We start from the raw sequence: 20,607 nt of genomic DNA, 5'->3' as shown, positions 1-20,607 counted from the left end.
ATCTGAAAAAATATATACATGGTAGACTAGAATTTATTTTTTTGCCAAAAGACAATTTAATACTATTAATAATCACTTTACCTATATTTTGTAATTTATTTTACCAATATGTTACAGAGTGTGTTGGTTAAATTGTCAAAACTATATCGATGAAAAAGAATTTAAAATTGAGGAGGGGAAAAAGAAATCATTCTTCAATATCGTAACACTGAATCCCTTCTTGCTGCCTGAATGTAGCTTTAAAATAATAATCTTTCTCATGGACATCTTTTTTCTTTGAATCGTCATAATCATCCTCTAACAGATTGTCACTTTCATCGGAATCTAAAAAATCATCACACTGAAGGTCCAAGGGAATCGCTCACAAAAAGCTAAAACCTCGAAAATAGCTTCCTACAAACAGATATTGAGAAGCTAAACTGAAACTAATATCAAAAAACCCAAAAACCAAATTTATTTTCATCCCAAATTTTCTTGAATTTTTTTGGGACACAGCAAACATTTGGTGGTATTAAATGGTTCAAATTGAATAAATAGATAGAGTTAGACATTCATTTCAATTTGGCTTCCTAATACATATTTCTAGGCACAATCTAAGATGTTCCTTCCGCTAATATAAACTTGGATTACACAATCACATTGTAAATATTGCTTGTATTATTTTGTTAATATAATAGAAAATTATGAATATAAAACTACACATATATTAAGGTTGCAAGATGGGTAAAATATAACAGTGAATTTGAATATGAGCGTAAATGTTGAACGTCAAATAAAATTCATATGTCAGACTCTGTCTTACAACATTTTCTGTAGTTTTATTATGTGTCTGAAATAGCATATTTTCACGAAACCTTGTTATTCAATTTGTATAGAAGCGCAGCTAACTAAGAAAATCTTTAGCTTTATTGCAATATCTGGATTTTAACTCCAATTTTTAAAAACTGCCAAAATTTTGCTCCTTTTTTATTTTTAATACATATGAAAATAAAATAGAAATATAGAACTTTATATTGTTGTGAGCTTCACTTTAAGAAATATTTTAATCCTTGTATAATGAACAATACCTGGAAGTTCTTGGTGTGGTTGTGAGAAAGAAGAGGTCATCAGGTTTGGACTGTTTTCATTCTAAACAAAAGACGATTACATCTAATTTTGTTTACAAGAGGGGAAGCAAATGATTTAGTTTAGAATGGTAAAAATTTACTTAAAGAAAGAGGAAGAGAAATTTTGTCGTAAAATGAAAAAATTGCCTCTAATAAGCAAGTAAGGAGGTTTTAGCTTAGCACAAAATTACAATAAAATATTGGAAAGATCTAATTACCTGACTTATCAAACAATTTCTGATAAAATGCAGATCTCCTGAGTTTAAATCCTTCGCTCTAATTTGAGGGAAATTGAAGTCATCAGTCAGTAGTAACCTCCTAAACAAACCTCCACAAAATCTAAGGTGTTTTTTCCCTAAGGTTAGGTTTAGTTATATTGGGTACAGATGGTAGCCTGGCAGGGTTAGAGCAATGTAGGCATAGGCCCGGCACAGTAGGTGCCCTTCTTATTTTCAATTTATTTTTTAAATAATGGCGCGGAGGGGGGGGGGGTATACCTCGCTCGCTGAGAAGCACCCAATACTCTTCTCATTTTCTAAAGATATCAGTTCATTTCTATCTCTTTTTACTTTACTTGACGTTATGTCAAGGGTAATTAATAGTATTTTATCCCTTTCCTTGCTGGAAAAAATAGGAGAGGAAAAAAAATTTTTTTGCAGCAGAAGAAAAAAATGAATCTTATGCAGAATATACACCCCTGTCTACCTTACAGAAAATTGTTATTGTTTGATTGGTTTATTATTATCATGTAAATTGAAGAGCATTTTAAAAAAGAAACCTGGCTGTATTCAGTACACAGAGTCGTTGCCATTCTCGATCTACTAAAATCCTAATCTGAAAGAAAATTTTGTCATTTTCAGGATTTTTGGAAATATAACATTTATGTTTCTATAACAATTAAGCATGAAAAAAGGGGTGGCTTGAAATAAGAAATTGCCAATTTGTCCTATTCCGGTATTACTGAAAAGAAAGGAAAAAATAAAATGATAATTTTCACTCTAACTACATACCTGTGTATTTTCTCTTCCCCATAACTGGTTCACCCTTAAGTAAGAGGTACAAATTAATGCTTAGTATTTTGAATGAAAGATTAATTTGAAAGACTTGAAATTGGTTGCACATCCTAGCATTTACATAAATACCTATAGTTCAAAGATCGTGCTAATAAAACTAAAATGAACTACCTAACGATTTGCAGAGTAGAAAAACAGCCCTGCATAAGAAAATACAACGTAATATAAAGAAAATATACTTTGGCAACTTACATGTAAAATGTTTCTAGCATTTCTCTACCATCGTCAGAAGAACTTAACTAAAATAATTCATTGTTTTGTTTTTTTAACATATTAAGATGTATCTTGAATTGAGTGAAATAATTCTTCTAACATTCAGAAAGCAACATTATATATGTAGAACAAACAAAATTCATTAAAAAGAAATAACCTGTAATCTAACCATTTTGGACTTATAAGAAATTGTGAACCAGGTCTCATCACACATTATTAGTGTTAATTTATTCTAAAAAAGTTTTACATTAAAATCTTTGAAGAAAAATTATTTGCTTAAACGGAAAAAAACAGGGAGGGGGAGTCCATTGGACTGTAAATTATAATGACCACAAAATTTTAAAACATGTTATTGTTAACTCATCATTACTTGGCTTAAAAACTTTAAAACGCTTATTAAAATCTTATTTGGCTGTATCAAATAACCAGTGTCCAAACTTTTCAACAATTAATTTTAACCTACATGAGGGATAATTTATAAAAATTATAATAAAGGGTGTACAGTACATCAAATATCGTCGATGGTCTAAATCCTTTAAGATCCCTATAAAAAGGCAGGAAATTATAATTATTCTTTTTTATCGCAAAATCTCCAAATCCTAGAGCATGTGATTCAACCCCTTATAGCTAATTTTACGTACATATTCGGAATCATATAAAAACTACCTACACATCTTAAAAGTAGGATAAACAATTTACCTTCGTAATATCAATATACTCCAAATAGATCTGATTAATTTTGATAACAACTACAGCTTTGGGAAAATCATTCTTGTATCTAGAACACAAGAAAAATTAGCAATGGTATGTTAAGGAAAAAAAAATTATTAGGACATTATATTGTTGTCAAAAAAATGAAAATCAGCATGTTTTAAATGAACGAATGGACTTTCTGGTGACGATTATCGAGTTGCTACGCTTCCTAAATCTTACCTTATTGTTATAGGAATCCAAAATTTTAACCGCTAAAGAACTGTTGGACGTACGGACGGACCGACCCTAATTATATGGAAAAGCTTCGCTTTTAAAAAGAAAACTGAGAGCAATAATTGCACCAATTTTGCTTCAGATAAACATAAAACTTACGTTTGTGTGAGTAGTGCCACCATTAAGTTAGTGTCAGCTTTACCATCTACACAACTAGCTTCACCATTTTCTATAGTAAACACAGAGTCCAATAAGTATTCATATTTTCCCATTTCTGAAATATTTATGATTTAATCTAATTCAAAAACAATAAATGTTTGAGAATAGATGTATAAGAACTACCTGGTTCTAGTGGTGAGACCTTTTTCGTCAGCTAAATTGCTTTCTGCTCTTTTCTTAGCGACTTGGTTGTGTTACTATTTCCGACGCTAATAGCTAATATTAAATGACGGCACAGGGTCCCCATTCAATGAACATACAGTTATATAGCCCCTGTCCTCTCTATTCTTTTACTTTTAAAAACTAGTACATATGACTTGATTTTTAAAAGCGAAACTGTCTTTAACGGATAGCTCATATTGTTAGTTCCAGCATGTTAGAATTAATCCATCGATTTTAAACTTGGATTCCTGTAATAGTTAGTGACAATTTAGAAAGCATAGCAACTCTCTGATTATTATCCATATTCCTACGTTCATTCTAATCATGGTGCTATTTTGCTTTTTAACACCAATATTATAATAGAAACATCCTATTCGATTAACTTAACATATAACTTGCTAATTAACATATAACTACATAATTATAAAACCTTTGTTTTTATTTTTAAAAAATATGAAAATCAAATCAATGAATTTAATTTAATAACTTCATTTTATTTTAAGAACTACATAGTATAAATAATCACCAATTAAATATATTTTACAATTATGTATAATTGTATAATGATTTGATTACTGAACTTTTTTATTTTTTAAAGTTATAAAACTTTTCTAAAACTAAAAATAGTTTTTATGCAGTTTGTTGCACGTGCCATGCATTTTTGCACATTAGAAAAATAAAACAATATCGGTTGATGAAAACTAATTGACAAAATCGGAAATCCTAATATAGAAAAATTGTCACCCAAACCCAAAAAATATAAATGTACAGTGTAGTAACTAATAAGAGGGGAAAGAGAAAATTGTAAAAGAGTGAGATGAATGAAGTGAATTTTAAGTATCTATTTAATTTTTGTTTGGAAAACTCATCAGTTAAACAGAAACAACTCAACGACAAAATAATTGTTTCCAAATTACATGCAAGCAATGTAGCTCAGTTTTAGGATTTTTAAAAATGAAGATTTCCAATTACTGTAACATTTTTACATTGTTGTTAATTCTTTATACTATTTGTGATGTAAGATGTGAACCTAACCCCCCAGGAGTTGTGAGGGGAGTTATTGGATATCCTATTGGTTTGCCCTGTAATATAACCCCAGTAGATGCTGGAGATAGCCCACATCTGATCCTGTGGTATAAAACCATATTTGGAACCCCAATCTACAGCTTGGACGCCAGGTATGGCTTCTTTATATATATCTTTGTTCGTTTGTATGTTTCTGTAGCCAGGATCTAAAAGAATAAGACAATAAAGAATAAATTGATATACAACCCAATGATGATAAACCAAACTACCGAAACTACATATATAAAAACTATTGGTGAAAAGTATGGACACTTCTGGTTTGGAACCAACCAATTAAAATTCAATAAAAGTAATCAAAGTTTTTGAGCTAGTGTATAAACATTAAACAAGGTACCAGTGCAATTTACAGTCCAATGTCCCCTTCCTCAAATTTATGTAGCAAAGCTACTTGTTACCCCTGCCTAAATGTATTTTTCTATATTTACCATCCAGCCTCTTCTGTTTCTATCCATCTTTACTCTTCTCTACACACAGAAAGTAAAAAGTGATCAAGACAAAATTAGCCGGATTTGATAAAAAACCTAAATTATCATAGAAGCAAAGCAACTATTCTTCGTTATTTAAAAAAAATCTAATTTGGGGTGGTTGGCGGAAGTGAAGGTTTTTTTTACTTGGACTAAAATTAATGATATATTAAATCATGACGAAAGAATTTGTCCATTTATCTATAAAAAAATGTTTTGAAATCTTAAAGATTTCTTATTTTAGGAATGGAATAGAAAATGCCAAGCATTGGGCTGATACGAACATATTTACAAATAGAAATGATTTCTATATTGAGAAGACTAAAGACTCTATGATAGCATATCTAAATATAAGCGAAGCCAGACAATCAGATAAGGGTCCTTACAGGTGCAGAGTTGACTTCTGGAAGGCGGCCACCAGAAATATTAAAATTACGGTCAACTTGGCTGAGGAGCCGAAATCTGTGCAAATATTCAATGGACAAGAGAAAGAGATGCAAGGATTTATAAGTACAAGAGTTAATAGTACTATTAGGCAGGACTGAGTTTTACATTTTTTTCTTATCTTATATACCTATCTTATCGAATGTCTCAGTTTTTGCCTCAGTTGGGTTTTTAAGACAAGAAGGTCATCTGCGTTTAGATCAATCAAATAAAATCTTGATAACACAGTTAAAACAGATTTTTAATTGATTGATTTAAACTCAGACGACCTTTTTGTCTTAAAATCCTAACTCTGAAAATCATTAGGAAATAAAGAAAAACAATAAAACATAAAAAAGCAAACATTCAAACGTATTCCTTTTACCTTAGCTTAGAACATTCTGAAAAAAAACTATACTTTGATGAAAATCACTGTTCCTGTCTAAGATTAACCTGTAAAGCATTTGGAGGCGATCCCATACCAACTTTAAAATGGAAAGTTGGGAGAGACAGCATAGAATATCCACAAACAATACAAGGAGATGGGTTTGTTACTTCAACATTAATTTTGGGGGATCTCGAGATCCAAGACTCTGGCAAGACCATCAGCTGTGAAGCTCATAATAATGATATTTACCCATCGCCATCAGCCTCGGTCAAAATAGAGATTATTGTCGCTCCTGTGCAGGTAAAACTTTAAAAAGGTAAAAAAGCGGTAGGATTACTCTCTGTCTTTCATACCGTAGGTTCTTACTGTTCAATTTAGTACATTTTTTGGCAGGGATGGCAATTGAATTGAACCCGAATCCGCTACAGATTAATCCGACCATTTTTTAAAAATCAGAATCTGAAATCCATAAAAAATTAAGATATTTAGCACAGAATAATCTGCATCCGTTTCGGATGAATCCAACAATATTTTGACAATATCCCTTTATTTTTTAAAAGATTTTTTACAACATTTTACTATTCTGGCCTGGCCACAGATGTTCAGAAAAGGCTAATAAAATTTTGCAACGATTTTGACCTTGATCAGTCTATACAGTATTATACTTTAAAATGCATAATAATGTTCCTTAAAATAGTTTATTCACTTCACTAATTCTATTATCAGGTACAAGTTTCCAGGTCTGTATCATCCTTTCAGGTAGGGTCAAAGTACAACCTAACCTGCCAGGTACTTGGCTCCAACCCCCCTCCGGCCACCTTTATATGGGTTGCTGGTGAAAAACTGCGGAATGTGTTTGAACAGGAGAGCACAGATGGCAGAATATTTACAATTATAGCAGAGTACACCCCAGAGAAGGAACACAATGGTGAATATATCTCCTGTCGGGCAACAAACAAATACTTTCCAAAGGATGGTATAGAAGACCAGTGGAAGATTAGTGTTGTCTACAAGCCTTTCACCTACATCAAGATTAAATATCCAAACATGCCTCTAACTGAGAATAAGGTAAAAGGTTCATTTTGTGAAGCTTAAAGAACATTGTTTTTTTAAAATGTAAATTGCAATCTACAATCTCCATTAAGATAATAACAGCAAACAGCACCACCCTCATTTCTAATAGATGGGTGTATAAATAAATATTTAAGGGCTTAAAAGACTTAACAATAAAACTAATTCCAATTGTGATCATTGTAACCAATTGTTTATAATCATAAGGGTTGTGCACCAATTTATCGACCAATGTCTTATCCCTTAAGATCCCTGATTTTGTACACAAAATGAACCGTGCAGATATCTGCTAGTAAACAGCAGAAAATAATTCTTGGCTGTGAGGCTGAAGCTAATCCTACTCCATTCACGTACTCATGGAAACACCAAACTAAGGAAATATTTTACACACCTAAAAAATCATACGTTAAAATCCTAAAGGCTCGCGATAAGTGTACCAAGTTTGTAGATTTATATAAATTTAATTAACGTAAGGTTAATAAACGCGCATTCTAAACTTTTCTATGCAACGTGAAAAAAATATTTAAAGGACGAATCTACAGTCTTAGCTACAGGATCTTCAACTCTTGTTTTGGATAATCTCGACCTGGATAAAACTGGAGATTATTACTGTATAGCAGGTAATTCGATCTCCTTTTAAGTAGTTATATGTGTGTCTGTTTGTCCGTGTACATAAATAACCTAAAATCTCAGAATAGGCCAGATGGATACAAAATATTTGGGTAAATTCATCTTAGTTCAAGTGCGGGGTTTTCAAAAGAAAGGTGGGGGGGGGGGGGGATTAATGCAACCATCTCGTAATCAGTGAGCAAATGGCACTTAGAATTCGAATTTTGATCTGAACTTTTGCATGAGTAATCTTTGGTAGGTCTATTTTTCATAAATCGAACAAAAAGCTGGAAAAGTAACGGCTGGCGGCTCAGCCGTTTAGCCGTTTTTTGCCTATTTTCAGGGTAAATTTATCATCAATTACGTAGGAATCAACTTTTTAAAACATATTTTTGGTTTAATTCATGTTAAATGATAGCAATAACCATTTTTTCAAATTCTAGTACCAACAGCTACCGTCTAGAACCGTTTGATAGCGTTTTGGAGTGGAAAAGAGTATTATGTGGAGATAGGTTTCGTGACTAATTTGCAATATAGATATCCAAAAAATGGCAAAACGGCTCAGCCGCCAGCCGTTAGCCGTTACTTTTCCAACTTTTTGTTCGATTTAGGGAAAATAGTCGTACCAAGGATTACTCATGCAAAATTTCAGATGGAAATTCGAATTCTAAGTGCCATTTGCTCACTGATTACGAGATGGTAGCATTAAAAAATCATATCAAATTGCAAATTCTTTATTACTAATAATAATGTGGAACACAAAATATTTTCTCTGCCTTTCAATTAACATGTATCTTATTCAGAAAACCTTCAAGGACGAGGAGAATCGACACCAGTACGCCTCAACATAAACTACCCACCCACCTGCACAGAATCATCTCAGGTCCAGCTCTTTACCTCCGTGCACGAGTCCTTTGACCTGTCCTGTGAGATGGACGCCAACCCGAGGAACCTGACCTTCCGGTGGCAGCTGTTCAGCGTGTTTGATGAGAATAAGCCAGTGGAGATACAGAAAACTCAGTTCACACAACACGAAACTAAATCAGTGTTGACACTAACACCTAGGTAAACAAGAATAAAGGGAATAGTAGTTTCTGCAATATTGCGTAAAAGTGTGAGTAAAATGCGCTATTTAGGTCAAACTCTTTTTAAATATGCGTTTTAGAACAGTTAGACTTAGTAATCACATTTGACTTGAAGCTTGCTCATAATTTTACGCAATATTGCAGAAGTTAGTATTCCCTTTCAATATGATTTATGCTTTTTGAAAACTTTTAGAAACCATTGTCTTAAAGGCCATAAAAATAAAAAGAAAGCTTTAGAAAGTATTGAATTGATAGAAAAGACAAACACAGTAAGCCATTTTTATTAATAAGTGTTTATATATGGGATTACCTATATTTTATTTATCTTATTCTAAGGGGTATATAGTTTAAGTAGAGTAGATTAGAACTCCATTCGAATGACCGACCATAGAACAATCTGCTTTAAAGTAAAAAAGCTTGAGATACAAAAAAGTGTAACTTTTATTATGTTAAGGACACCAGGAGATTTTGGGAAGGTGATATGTTCTGCCAAGAATATTGCTGGAGAGGGAAAGACATGTATCTATATAATAAAACAAAGGGTATTAAATTATGCTTTAGTAACAAATAGGGTTGGATTGCCATCCCTAGTAACAAAGCTATTTTATAACTTACTTTTTCCGTCCGCCAGTCCTTTACGCTAAGTATGGGGGTCATGGGTGAGTGTTAAATAAAATTGACTCTTAAAAATATTTTTTAAGATGTAACTTAACAAATGAGATTGTACTCTAATGAAAATGTACAAGATTATGCCTATGTTTTATAGCCAGAAAACAATTCTTTTATGGCATAGTTTGTTTTCCTTATTACGTTAAGACATAAATCAAATTCTAGGCCAACTTACCTGAGGTGAAAAGTTGCCAGGTGTCTGCAGAATGGGATTCTATATCTGTTGTTTGCATTACAGGTTACCATTTTCTGAAATAATTTTTTATGAATGTTTATTATCAAAGTTTAAGTACAAAATAGTTAATATAAAACTTGTTACACTTTACATTTTCCATTTATTTTTCAAAATCCTCTGAACTTTAATTTTACTAGGAGCTGTGATTTAGCCAATTAAATATTTTTGAGGTGCGCCAATTGGCATAAAACTTGTTTTTTTATGTAGGGGAGTGGGTTAAAAAGGGGAGAAATAAGAGAGGAGGGTTGTGGTGAAATTTTCACTTAGAATTGTTTGTCAGAATCTTGGTCCCTTGTCCCTGAGTTTTACATTGACTTAAAAGAGCACAAAAGTAAAACAATTTGTAGTCTAACTTAAAAATGTAAAATTAATATTTCATTGTTTTTTAAGTTAACCTCTAGCTAGTAAGTTTAAATGAATGTATTTTTGCATGTTCCAAAACATTTCTTTATAATGATTTCAATATTTAATTCTAGAATCACATGGAGTTAATAACATAGAGTATCACGCAGAGCTATTCGACACTGGTCTCGGAGAAACAAGCAAGATACAATCAAAAACTCCAAGATTTCGTTTTATGCCAGGAATTTGCATATTTCAGATACTGCTCTATATAGAAAATTAAACTTAATTGGCGACAATTATAGCTTTGTACGTTCAATAAATACTTTTGCAAATAGTAGAAAACATGCCAATTCATTTGCAGTGAGACCGAACGCAGTTTACACAGTAAATGTATCAGTAGTACAAATAAATAAAAACAGTAACAAAATTGCTCAAAAGATTGTCAAGTTTAGCCAAATAATTTCGTTGACTGATAGATCAAATAGGCATCAAAATATAAGGTAAATTCGACCTTTAAGAAAGAAGTTAAATATATAGTGTGTAGCTTAAGTTCCCTAAAACTGTTGGAATTATGAAACCTTGTGTACCGTGCGTTGCAAATTCATTTAACGTATGGCTTTGAATCCCTTTCATTTCCGCTAGAAAAAAACCTGTTCTGACTGAGACATACTGAAAAATCATGAGAATTATAGACAATTTAATTGCCACTTATGAATATATCTACATCTTTATTGTGTAGGAACCAGGATGAGACTCTCCTGCTGGAGGAGAAGATGATGCACAAGATCCTGCCCCTCATCGGAGTCTCCGGGCTTCTTGTCATTGTCTTCCTGGTTATCATGATCATCCTCAGCCTTATCAAGAGGTCCAGAGAAATGTTGGACAAGTCATCAACCCATATTGGCTTTAACCAAGGGCTTGATCAGGTATTTTGAGTCAATACTGTAAATTAGGGTAGAATGGTTTATAGTTTTCCTATGTTATCACCTTTTCTCTGGTTATTTTATATGATTACTTGATCCAAGACTATGTCCAACAGGATGAATACCCTAAATTGCTCATACATTTCTAGAAATACGTTTCTCACAGACGGATTTACATGAAACCTATTAAGTATATAAGAATCCGCTGCCTAAATAAAACTTGCTTTCTATGGTCTTATCGAAATGGTCTATGCAAAACTTTAAATTTTTACATCATGAACATTTTTTTCGCGGACAATTAAATTATCTACAAATCCAAGTTTTATACCTATAATATTTGTATATTTCAGCCTGATATTTTAACAAATGACGACAGGTTTAAGTGCAGCCTCCATAGAGTTCAAAGTTTGGATAGAATGAATCAGGTCCATTTCATATATTTAAAAAAATTTCTTATCTTTTAAAAAGCTTAAAAGAAAATGTTTCTGTACTATTTAATGCCTTGGAAAGTTTGGTTAATATAAGTAATATTAGCTAACCTCTAAAATTAACTTAACAGTCCAAAGAGCACTCAATCATAACATCTAATTTCTAGATCTCAGTCAGAGCCTACAGCCCTGACATGAAGCACTCAATCCTCTCTGGTCCGAAGTACCACACCCTACCAGTGAAGAGCATATCAGTTATGTCAGTGCTGACTAATCAGTCAACGGACACTAGCTGCGCCACTGTCAAGCGGGTCACCTTCGCCAAGGGCACCTTAAACTCGTCGTCCTCAGAAAGCAGTCCAGAGAATTCGTCGACGGATTCTGTACTGACTGTACAGGAAAGGCACCCAGAACTCCTGTGACAATTACTTGTTGGGGTACTTGTTATCATTTATATATTCATTTAACTTAACTATCAATGTACCCCTCTCAATGCCACAAAACAAAGTAATTAGATGTATGTGTAATCTATTAACAATGATTCATACGATTTCTCTTAATTCAAGAAAGCTTTGTGATGGTGTTAAGTTGTATTCAGGACTATTTTCGATGGACAAGGAAAGTCCCAACCTTTTTAAATCTGAAATCAAATAGCAGCTTTAGAATATCCTAAATCCTCCGGGCCTAGCCGCTTGTAAACTACTAAACCAAGATGTAGGTAGACTTCAAATAACTTTTTTAAAATGTTAATAAAATATCACCTAAATAAGTTAAAACTCTTTCACTATTCATTAAATATTACCTTTCCCTGTATGCATGTAATCAAACAAATATTCTGTAAAAAAACCTTTTAGATTAAAATGATATAACTAACACATTATTATGATAATGATTGTATTTACAAAATGTAACTAACAAATGAATCACAAGGAATAAATTTCTAAGTATCTAAGATTATTACTTTTTGTATTGTAAGTAAATATGTAACACAATAATATCACAAAACGGCAAATTAATCATAAACTTAAAGTTAAACAGTATATATAGCGCTTAGCAAGAAGATGATAAAAGTACGTTTTGAGAAAGAAATAAAAATGCCCAGATTTTAAAGTAAATTAACAATTACTCTTAATTAAAATTGAATAGGTAATTAAAGCTTTTTGTAAGTTTTGAATAAATGTTTATTTGGGTTGCAGATAATCCCTTTAGACGCGAATAAGCAACAAAATCCATTAAATTTAAATAGGCCTCGAAGGTAGAACCAAATAAATATCTACTTGTTCTAAAGACCCAAATTTAAAAATCTTGATAGGCGTAAGAAGATGGATTAAAGAATTATTTGAAGTATCTGTATAAATCGTTAATTGCATAAAAGAATCAAAAGGGATTTTTACACTTATATACTATCTTAAACATATTAAATTAATTTAAACTTGTAAGCTATACAAGTAAATAATAATTAATGCAAACTATGAATAATAATTTAATAGAATAATATATGTAAACTTGACACTAACAAAACATTTAATTATTTTATATGTTTCTAAACATTTCAATGATTAGAAAAAAGGAAAGGAGGAGATAATAATACTAAAACAATTAGTACAATAGTACAGCAATATATTTTTGGGTGCTTTTTCTCAAAGTGCCTGTTGAGCACTAAAACCCTCTACCCTATTCTGTTAAATCAAATAAGAGTGCTTAACAGGTTATTTAAGAATACGAATTGACTTTTAAATATAAATAATAATAAAATAGAAATTAAAAATCATAGCCGCCTTTTAAAGTGACTTTTTAGGCCAAAAAATATCCAATAAAAATGTGAAATTGACTAGACAGGGAGAAAAAAACTATTGTTATATTAAGACATTCTACGATCAACCGAAAATTACATAAAAAAATATTAAAAATTGGTCAAATACCAGACATCAAGCATTCTTTCTCTCCTTTATCACAAACAATCAGACATTTTAAAAGTGTAAGTTGGAGTTAAAAGAAACTTTTTTTTCACTCCGTGGTAGAAAAACAGTGAAGTTTTATGTTTAAAACAAATTCAAAGCAATTTAAGTCAGATTATGTTTAAATTTTGAATTAAGTAATTTTCTAGTGTCCATAAAATACAGTGTCCCTTCTTAAGAATAAAAAAAACTTCTTATCAATTCTCTAAGCATAAATCTTAGAATTTTTTTTTCTTCCTAAAATTATCAAAGCATTATATTAGTAAATGTCATAAAAATTAAACTTGATGTAATTTCCAAGATTTCTTTTGTAAAAATAAAGTTGTCGGAAATCTTAAAGTAAGTATAATTTCTTGGTCAAAAAATGCTATAAATGTATCAAAATTAATTTGCTAAAAAAAGGAGAAACTTTTTTAATGACAAAAGACTCTTAACTCTACCCATTTCTCATAAATATTTGTAAGACAATGATTCTCAAACTTTATTTATTTTCTAAAAAACAGTGTATTTTAATCCATAAAATCAAGAATGCGAATCTTTCCAGTGACAGGCTAAATTACTTTTTAATACTTATTTCTTTACAAAAAAAAATCGTCAAATATAGAATTGATTAATGCCCATAATTAATAACATACAAGCAAAACATATATATATTAGTACTTAAGATTACAAATTCAGAGATTTTTTAGGTTTCTTTTTTGAAAATATTTGGCATAAAAATCAGAAAATTAAGTAGATCTCATACTCACTACAACCTGGAATAAACAAAGTTTTTTTGTATAATAAAAATTAATGTGATTTTTTTCATTTGATGAATTTTTTAAACGTAGTGCTGAATAAGTTAATAGTGGGCCGTTTTTGAAATTTCAGATCATACAGTTAAAAAAGATCAATAAAAATGAAATAAAAAAAATATTGCGTTCTAATTAATTACAGGTTAAATATGTATATAAGCATACTATATTATAACTAAATATTGACTGGCGGCTGTATGTGGGAGAATGATCAGATTAGATTTACTTAAAAGAACGTATGACTGTATTTTGAAGCTGTGACTAAAACTTCCAAGCACTGTTTTATACGAAGCACTGGTAGGTAACAATAGTTTTAGAGCTTGCTAGCTAAATAATCCTAACATTTTCTGTATATAGTCAAACCTAAATTACATTAAATTTCAAGTCTATAATTTTAGAAAATAAGAATAAATGTAATTTCTTATGACTGTGCTGTAAATAATAAATAAAATAGACCTTAATTTACTTATGACAAGCTAGCTCTAATACTAATAATTCCATAGATTATCGCCACAGCTTTGATATGCAGGGTCAAAAATTCTCATTAATTTAATCATAATTCAGACCTTTCCCACCACACACAACCTTGAATACTATTTGTTATCTAAATAAAAGGGGCTTGTGAATAAATTCTGTCTTGTCTTTTAATTGGATTTATTGTCTTTCTATTTTTATGACAATAATTTTGAAAAAAGTTGAACAGACATGCTTAGTATCCGTAAATAAATTATTTTTATCAAAGTATCTGCGCTCACTATTTTCGATTTAAATAGGCTGAGCGACGCGCGCAATTACACTTTTAAAACTTATTTAAGGATACTTCGCGTTTCCAACCATATCAAAATTTCCTATAATCTCAAGTGTTCGATAGTTTGTGGATATATATAAAAAATATTATACTGACATATGAATTTTGAGTTTTTTTGTTATAAGTTAAGTAGATAAGAAATTATCAAAATATTAAAAGATTTACAATTATTATATAAATTGTTTGTTTAAGGGAAGGGCAGTTCAGGAAGAAATTTCGACGAAACAGGTTTAATCTGGGGCAACTCAACTATCTTTGTTATTTATATTTTGTGTACAGTTGTGCTATAGTGTACAAACTGTACAAATGAAGAAACCAATGTTGATAGTTGTTGTTCTATGCATGATGAGAAGGACCAGCATCAGAGAAATATGATCGATGAGGCTCTGAAATTAGAATAACTTACTCTAAAAATTGAATAACACTATTATCGTATTATATTTTGTTTTATACCATTTATAAGATTCAATGATCGAAAGGGTGAATATAATGGACGATTTAAAATAAAATTAGAGTATTGTTGTAAAAGTTAGGACACTTCTGGATTTGTATAACCAATCAAGTATTATAAAAGTCTCCAATGTTTTTAAGTCAACCAATGAATAAGAGAACGTGTTTATAAATAACTTTGGGTACCGGAAAATTTCTTAGTCTAATGTCTCTTCCCTTTCTGGTTACGACTAGAACAGAATAATTCTCCGAACTGATGCTCACGTTGCCTTTGGTAGTTTGAAAATAGAAGAGGAAGTATTCATTTGTACATCAATGTCCCGAGAGAAAAAAAAAACTAGAACAAAAATATTGCAAGTCAAACCTGTGGGGGTAGGAGGTGCAATGATATCCGTGCAAATTCTTCTGGTCATCTCCGACAGCGGAGCAAACTCTTTCTCATTGATTAAATCAAACTCTGTGACAAAATAATAGAAATGCTTGTAGCATGTGTTAACGTGTGGCTCTGCGCCTGAAATAAATAAATATTGTTATTTAGAATATTCAATTGCCTATAACAAACAATTAAATTTAGTCGAAAAAAATATTTGTAAGGTTTTTTGGGAGGGGGGGGGGGGGGGGTGCGCAGCAACACAACGCAGTAAAGACGACCTTTTTATTTTTCCCTAAATAGTATTTTAGATTTATTTCGCTTGTTGGATATACCTTATTGAGGTAGGGGGTGGGGGCCTTTGACTTAAATTAAAGTATCAACTGGCAGCTAGTTAATCTTTTATGTAACCTCCGATATATGCGTCTATTTAGATCAAAACCCTACTAATCTAAGTAATAAAACCTAGATTTATTTAACCTTATCTGTCAATGATAAATTATGCTTACCAATACTCATGATCCTGTCAAAATGATGAACATAAACATGAACAAACACCCTGTACAGCCGGGTCAGGATCTTTTTACATTGTGGCTGGAAGGTTTTAGGAAAGGGTATGTCTGTGGTGACTGGAAACAGGTTTTCATCATTGATCTGCCCCTCAATCCAGTCCATGAGCAGGCCGATATATTCTGGGGCGGGCAACTTGACTGGTTTCTTAAACTTTACTCCATCCTTTAAATAAATTCCAACTGCTTTATTAAATTTTTAAATAGGTAAATATGAGATAAATCAATTCACCGTATATAAAAAAAATATTAACTTGATAAAACTTAAGATATAAGTAGAAGTTTGATTTATTTCACTGTTAAATTCAATTTACAATTTCTATTTAAATACAAAAAAAAGTACCAGAAATGGTTAGATTATTTACGTTTTTATGTAAGAAACAATATTCTTCTATGTATACAATCTTGACACTTAAATTCAACATGTAATGTACCATTTTTAATACAATTTATTACTTCTTAAAAATATTTTAACGTAAAATTAAAATAATTTTCTTACCTGCCAAAGATACTCAAACTTTGGTCCTCCAGACATTGTTGGGCATGAAGTTTTTGTACACTAAATAAAATTAAATAAAAGGTTGGTTGGATAAAAAGTTTGGATAAATAATGATATTCCTCTAATATGGTAAATCAATTATCATATATTAGTATTACTGAAGTTTATATGAGAATCTTATCAAAAGATTAGTTATAACTATCAATCCCGCAGGGGATAAACAGGCATCTTTTCCATGAAAACATATTTAATCACACCCCTAGCTCGACTAAATTGAAGATGAAAAAAAAAATCTTCACAAAAAAGATGGGCTTAGTAGCTAACAAAACTATTTTCATTTGTCACCATATCTCGTTCATAAAATACCCAACATGAATTTTGTAGAATTAGAAGAGTATAAAAAGGCAGTGTTGAGCATGTACCTGTTCACAGACTGTTCCATAGATCAAGTTAATTCTGTTGAAGAAATCAACAACATGGACAGCAAGCCAATCATTGAAATCTTCGCCCTAAGAAACAAAATAAGACGAATTGGATAGAATGACTTATGAAATTAATCGAAAAAGTATAAGTCTTTATATACAGGTTAGGTTAGGTTAAGATATGAATATATAAGCCCCCCGCAGAAGTTAGACATTTAAAAACCTATAAAAGAGTTTAAAATAGGTTAGGTTAGGTTTCCACTCCAACGTTTGGGTCTCATGCGTTTGTCATAGGACCCTAATATAATATTTTAGCGAATTTCGTGCGCTTTTAGAATAAATTTCATAAAAAATCACCTTTGGTAGTTTTACAACTTGTCTGAGATTAATGCCCGAGTTCAGGCTGGCCTGAGCCTGCTTATGCAAAGAATATTTCATTGTCCCGGGCTGGAATTTTTTCTTCGGGCGAAATGTTTTCTTTTTGTCAAATATTTCGCTGAACTTGCCCAGATTCATTTTTGTGCTGAAATAAATATCTAATCAAATTATTAATTTAAAATTGCAAGTAAAGCGACAATGATTTCAAATACAAGTTGAATAATCATACAATTTTTATTTTTCTCTGGAATTTATGCTATTATTTAAATAGAATCATTAACTCTGTTCCCATTAAAACAAGGAGGGCTAGTTAAACCTTTTTAAACTTAAAGACCGAAAGTTTGTCTGTAGAAAATGACTATGAAACTTGTAGATAAATATTATATATATCAATTATAAATCACAGACACGTTGTAGAATATAAACTAGAAAAACTTGACTCCATCTTGATCATCAAACACCTCGGCCTTCTTTGTTTTCTGTAGCTCGAGAAGTGCCTTGATTATGACGTCATGGCTGATGCCCTTCCAGGTGGCATCAGCACAATTGCCCTCCTCCAGTAGCTCTGTTATTGTCATCACTGTATTTCTCTGTCCGCTTTCCTCAACCCATCTATTAATGTTTTAAAATATATGTATGCATTTAGAAAATATTAATATTTCAATTTAATTTAATCCCAAGAAAATAAGTTTTATTACAATGAACGAAAATAAACTTTACCTACTTTAAAAGAAATAACACTTCTTTCTTAACATGGTAATATGGTCTCTATTTAATTAACCATTTATGACATGTAAAAGTGTGATATATTTATTCTTATGGTGTATTATCCACTTTGATTAACTATACAAAAAGAATATTCCAGTCTCGCTTCGAAACCGATTAATATCCGGTAGATTAGAACCGGTTCACAGATATACTTAAAAATTATGTATACCATCGTATTATATCCAGTTTTTACCAATATATAAATGTATAATCATAAGATTATAACCAGTTTTTTAGCCCGCGCCTTCGGCATCTCGGGGCTAAACAAAACTGGTTTTAATCCTATAATTGTACATTTTTATATCCGCGGAAAGCTGTTTAATTAATAATACGATACGATAAATAACTATTCTTACTTGTAAATATCTGCTCCTATTTGCGATGGAGACTTCCAGTATATAAATGCTCGCCGTTTAGTTTTATCAGTCCATTCTAAATTTCCACTGGATAACAAGCTTTCACAGATCTCTCTAAAATCAAATAATACTTGTGTTGTCTATCATTGTTTACCGCAATTTCTTGTAATTAAAAAGCTAAAGAAACAATATTAAAACATTCCTCCTGCTAATATTTATTGTTTGTTAATCGAATTTAGGCAGCAGCAAATAAAATGTAGCATTGTCAATTACAATTGAATGTGTCATTTGTCGCTAAATGTAAACAAAAAGTTTTAAAGTCGACGGATTATAATGTCTAATTGTGCTTCAATGTTTATATATCTATTGTACGTTCTTAACTTTTCTTATCACTTATAGACAACAGAAAAAACAACTACCTAATTTCTTCTTGTGATAACCTCCTGTCAATGGCAGCATTATAGAAGAGCGGTGAGTCTCCTGTCTCTGCTAAGTCAAGGGTAGACAAAGAGTTGGTCTGACAGTAAGTAATTACAAGGTGCTTCCATGCCTATGAACAAGAAAAAATGTCATTTTCACGTCGGGTAGACACATAGTCATATTATGAAAATTTGAATTACTTTGATTAATATCATATTGTACCCATGCGACATGGTATCCACCAAAAAAATGACTATTTAATCAATGTCCTAAGTAGGTACGTTATTTTCTTTAGAAAGTTTCAACATATAAATACTACCAGCTTTAAAATCCCTAAGTTTTGCATACACAAATTCATCGAATTTTTCTTTTGGGTAACTTAAGTTTGTCAAATAAGGGTGAAAACCCGTCAATGTGGTATATCGTGGAGCATTCGCTCGTTGACGGGAAGGTGATAGGTCCGAATGTCACCCAACCTGGTGTCAACTTATGCTATGTGCGCGACATAGTTGTTGTAGGAAAAAAGGTATTGGCCCAAATCAGGCGCACCTCATAACCATGCACAGTTAAGTCTTCCAAATAAAGGTCGCACAATCAAAGGGTTAGATCGCTTTCTCGTTGTGTATCCCTTCCTCTAAAGGTTATCCAGGTTAAATGTAGTCAATAAAATCAACTTATTTCCCTCTGGATAAACTTATTTACCTGAATCTGTTTATCTCTGGTTGGTCCATGGGGCTAAACATTTCAGATTAATATTTACTTTCTCAAATATTTATTTCGGATAATTTGTCATAAACGCAGCAACTTTTTACTTTAGAAATAAGATAATTTTTAAAAAGTTAAAAGTTTAAAAACTAAATAAATAAAGGCGTTATCCTCCAAGGATTTTCCCCCTTCCAATTTTGAAACTTGTTATTCTCTCTCCCCCCCCCCCCCCCGGGTTCGTTAATTTTTTCACAATTAGGTTAGGTTAGGTTATATTGCAGAGGCCACCGAGTGAGGGAAAGGGGGAGAAAAAAATTTCTACGAGGATTATACCTATTGTTGTTTCATTTCCAAGATTATAATTAAATAATAAATGCATTGATTGACTCGCGAAAGACCTAGGGAATAAATTTTTTTCAAATGATATTTTATCTACCAAGATAGCATATTTAATCAAGTAGATAAAAAATAACACTGTCCTTTTAATAGGGTAGTTTTATATAAATATATACACATGTTTATTTAAATATCAATCATTCCTGAAGGGTAAAGAATGGAGGGAAGGAGTATTGCCAGGGCCAGTTCATTTTTATTCTAGATTTTATTATTCTCAACTATCTCCATTACTTGTAGATAACAATTACAAACTTATTATATTTTGTCGACTTTTCTTTACATTTTTAA

General features: G+C 31.4%; 4 protein-coding genes across 7 annotated transcripts; 1 reads left to right on the top strand and 3 right to left on the bottom strand.

Moving 5' to 3' along the window:
* Position 1: 1 nt before the first annotated feature.
* Positions 2-3,608, bottom strand: LOC145316768 (uncharacterized). Its single transcript, XM_080157495.1, has 9 exons — positions 3,479-3,608; positions 3,092-3,170; positions 2,550-2,624; positions 2,372-2,418; positions 2,117-2,150; positions 1,885-1,940; positions 1,325-1,424; positions 1,068-1,128; positions 2-324 (listed from the first exon to the last, which is right to left on the bottom strand). Exons 1-9 carry the CDS (start codon positions 3,589-3,591, stop codon positions 188-190), a joined length of 702 nt encoding a protein of 233 aa, XP_080013621.1. The 5' UTR covers positions 3,592-3,608; the 3' UTR covers positions 2-187.
* Positions 3,609-4,139: 531 nt separating this feature from the next.
* Positions 4,140-12,378, top strand: LOC145316764 (neural cell adhesion molecule 1-like). Its single transcript, XM_080157488.1, has 14 exons — positions 4,140-4,878; positions 5,495-5,785; positions 6,121-6,361; positions 6,788-7,129; positions 7,415-7,509; positions 7,664-7,752; positions 8,545-8,806; positions 9,281-9,368; positions 9,661-9,733; positions 10,207-10,314; positions 10,437-10,575; positions 10,815-11,001; positions 11,349-11,423; positions 11,594-12,378. Exons 1-14 carry the CDS (start codon positions 4,655-4,657, stop codon positions 11,846-11,848), a joined length of 2,469 nt encoding a protein of 822 aa, XP_080013614.1. The 5' UTR covers positions 4,140-4,654; the 3' UTR covers positions 11,849-12,378.
* On the bottom strand, positions 12,307-17,818 carry Mob3 (MOB kinase activator 3). Of its 4 annotated transcripts, none has more exons than XR_013878682.1 (7): positions 17,654-17,818; positions 17,297-17,383; positions 16,875-16,934; positions 16,316-16,541; positions 15,801-15,947; positions 14,764-15,372; positions 12,307-14,371 (listed from the first exon to the last, which is right to left on the bottom strand). XR_013878682.1 is itself a non-coding variant. In XM_080157494.1 (6 exons), exons 1-6 carry the CDS (start codon positions 17,810-17,812, stop codon positions 15,323-15,325), a joined length of 729 nt encoding a protein of 242 aa, XP_080013620.1. In that variant the 5' UTR covers positions 17,813-17,818; the 3' UTR covers positions 12,307-15,322. The 4 variants fall into 4 exon arrangements, 1 of the variants encoding a protein (XP_080013620.1); XR_013878683.1 differs by having other exon boundaries at positions 12,307-14,364; XR_013878684.1 differs by having other exon boundaries at positions 15,083-15,372.
* On the bottom strand, positions 17,812-20,583 carry Vps25 (vacuolar protein sorting 25). Its single transcript, XM_080157496.1, has 5 exons — positions 20,465-20,583; positions 19,921-19,955; positions 19,218-19,348; positions 18,799-18,912; positions 17,812-18,286 (listed from the first exon to the last, which is right to left on the bottom strand). Exons 1-5 carry the CDS (start codon positions 20,508-20,510, stop codon positions 18,100-18,102), a joined length of 513 nt encoding a protein of 170 aa, XP_080013622.1. The 5' UTR covers positions 20,511-20,583; the 3' UTR covers positions 17,812-18,099.
* Positions 20,584-20,607: the final 24 nt, after the last annotated feature.

Source organism: Acartia tonsa, chromosome 4 (assembly GCF_053477335.1).
Source record: "Acartia tonsa isolate MP-2025a chromosome 4, ASM5347733v1, whole genome shotgun sequence".
Lineage (NCBI taxonomy): Eukaryota > Metazoa > Arthropoda > Copepoda > Calanoida > Acartiidae > Acartia > Acartia tonsa.
The sequence above is the reverse complement of the archived record's forward strand: the minus strand, read 5'-3'. Positions and strand labels throughout refer to the sequence as shown.

Bases quoted from the DNA above. Each gene is read 5' to 3' on its own strand.
- LOC145316768 (XM_080157495.1), bottom strand. From the start codon at position 3,591: ATGGGAAAATATGAATACTTATTGGACTCTGTGTTTACTATAGAAAAT. The intron at 3,171-3,478 runs GTAAGTTTTATG...CTTGTGTTCTAG, and splicing joins GTGGCACTACTCACACAAAC to ATACAAGAATGATTTTCCCA. The intron at 1,425-1,884 runs GTTTCTTTTTTA...AGGTTTGTTTAG, and splicing joins TGTGTACTGAATACAGCCAG to GAGGTTACTACTGACTGATG.
- LOC145316764 (XM_080157488.1), top strand. From the start codon at position 4,655: ATGAAGATTTCCAATTACTGTAACATTTTTACATTGTTGTTAATTCTT. The intron at 7,130-7,414 runs GTAAAAGGTTCA...TGAACCGTGCAG, and splicing joins TGCCTCTAACTGAGAATAAG to ATATCTGCTAGTAAACAGCA. The intron at 9,369-9,660 runs GTATTAAATTAT...ATCAAATTCTAG, and splicing joins TCTATATAATAAAACAAAGG to GCCAACTTACCTGAGGTGAA.
- Mob3 (XM_080157494.1), bottom strand. From the start codon at position 17,812: ATGAATCTGGGCAAGTTCAGCGAAATATTTGACAAAAAGAAAACATTT. The intron at 15,948-16,315 runs GTAAGCATAATT...TATTTATTTCAG, and splicing joins TGACAGGATCATGAGTATTG to GCGCAGAGCCACACGTTAAC. The intron at 15,373-15,800 runs GTTTGACTTGCA...TTCTAATTTCAG, and splicing joins TGCACCTCCTACCCCCACAG to AGCCTCATCGATCATATTTC.
- Vps25 (XM_080157496.1), bottom strand. From the start codon at position 20,510: ATGAACTGGCCCTGGCAATACTCCTTCCCTCCATTCTTTACCCTTC. The intron at 19,349-19,920 runs GTAAATAAGTTT...TCTTGTTCATAG, and splicing joins CCAGAGATAAACAGATTCAG to GCATGGAAGCACCTTGTAAT. The intron at 18,287-18,798 runs GTAAGAATAGTT...AAACATTAATAG, and splicing joins ATAGGAGCAGATATTTACAA to ATGGGTTGAGGAAAGCGGAC.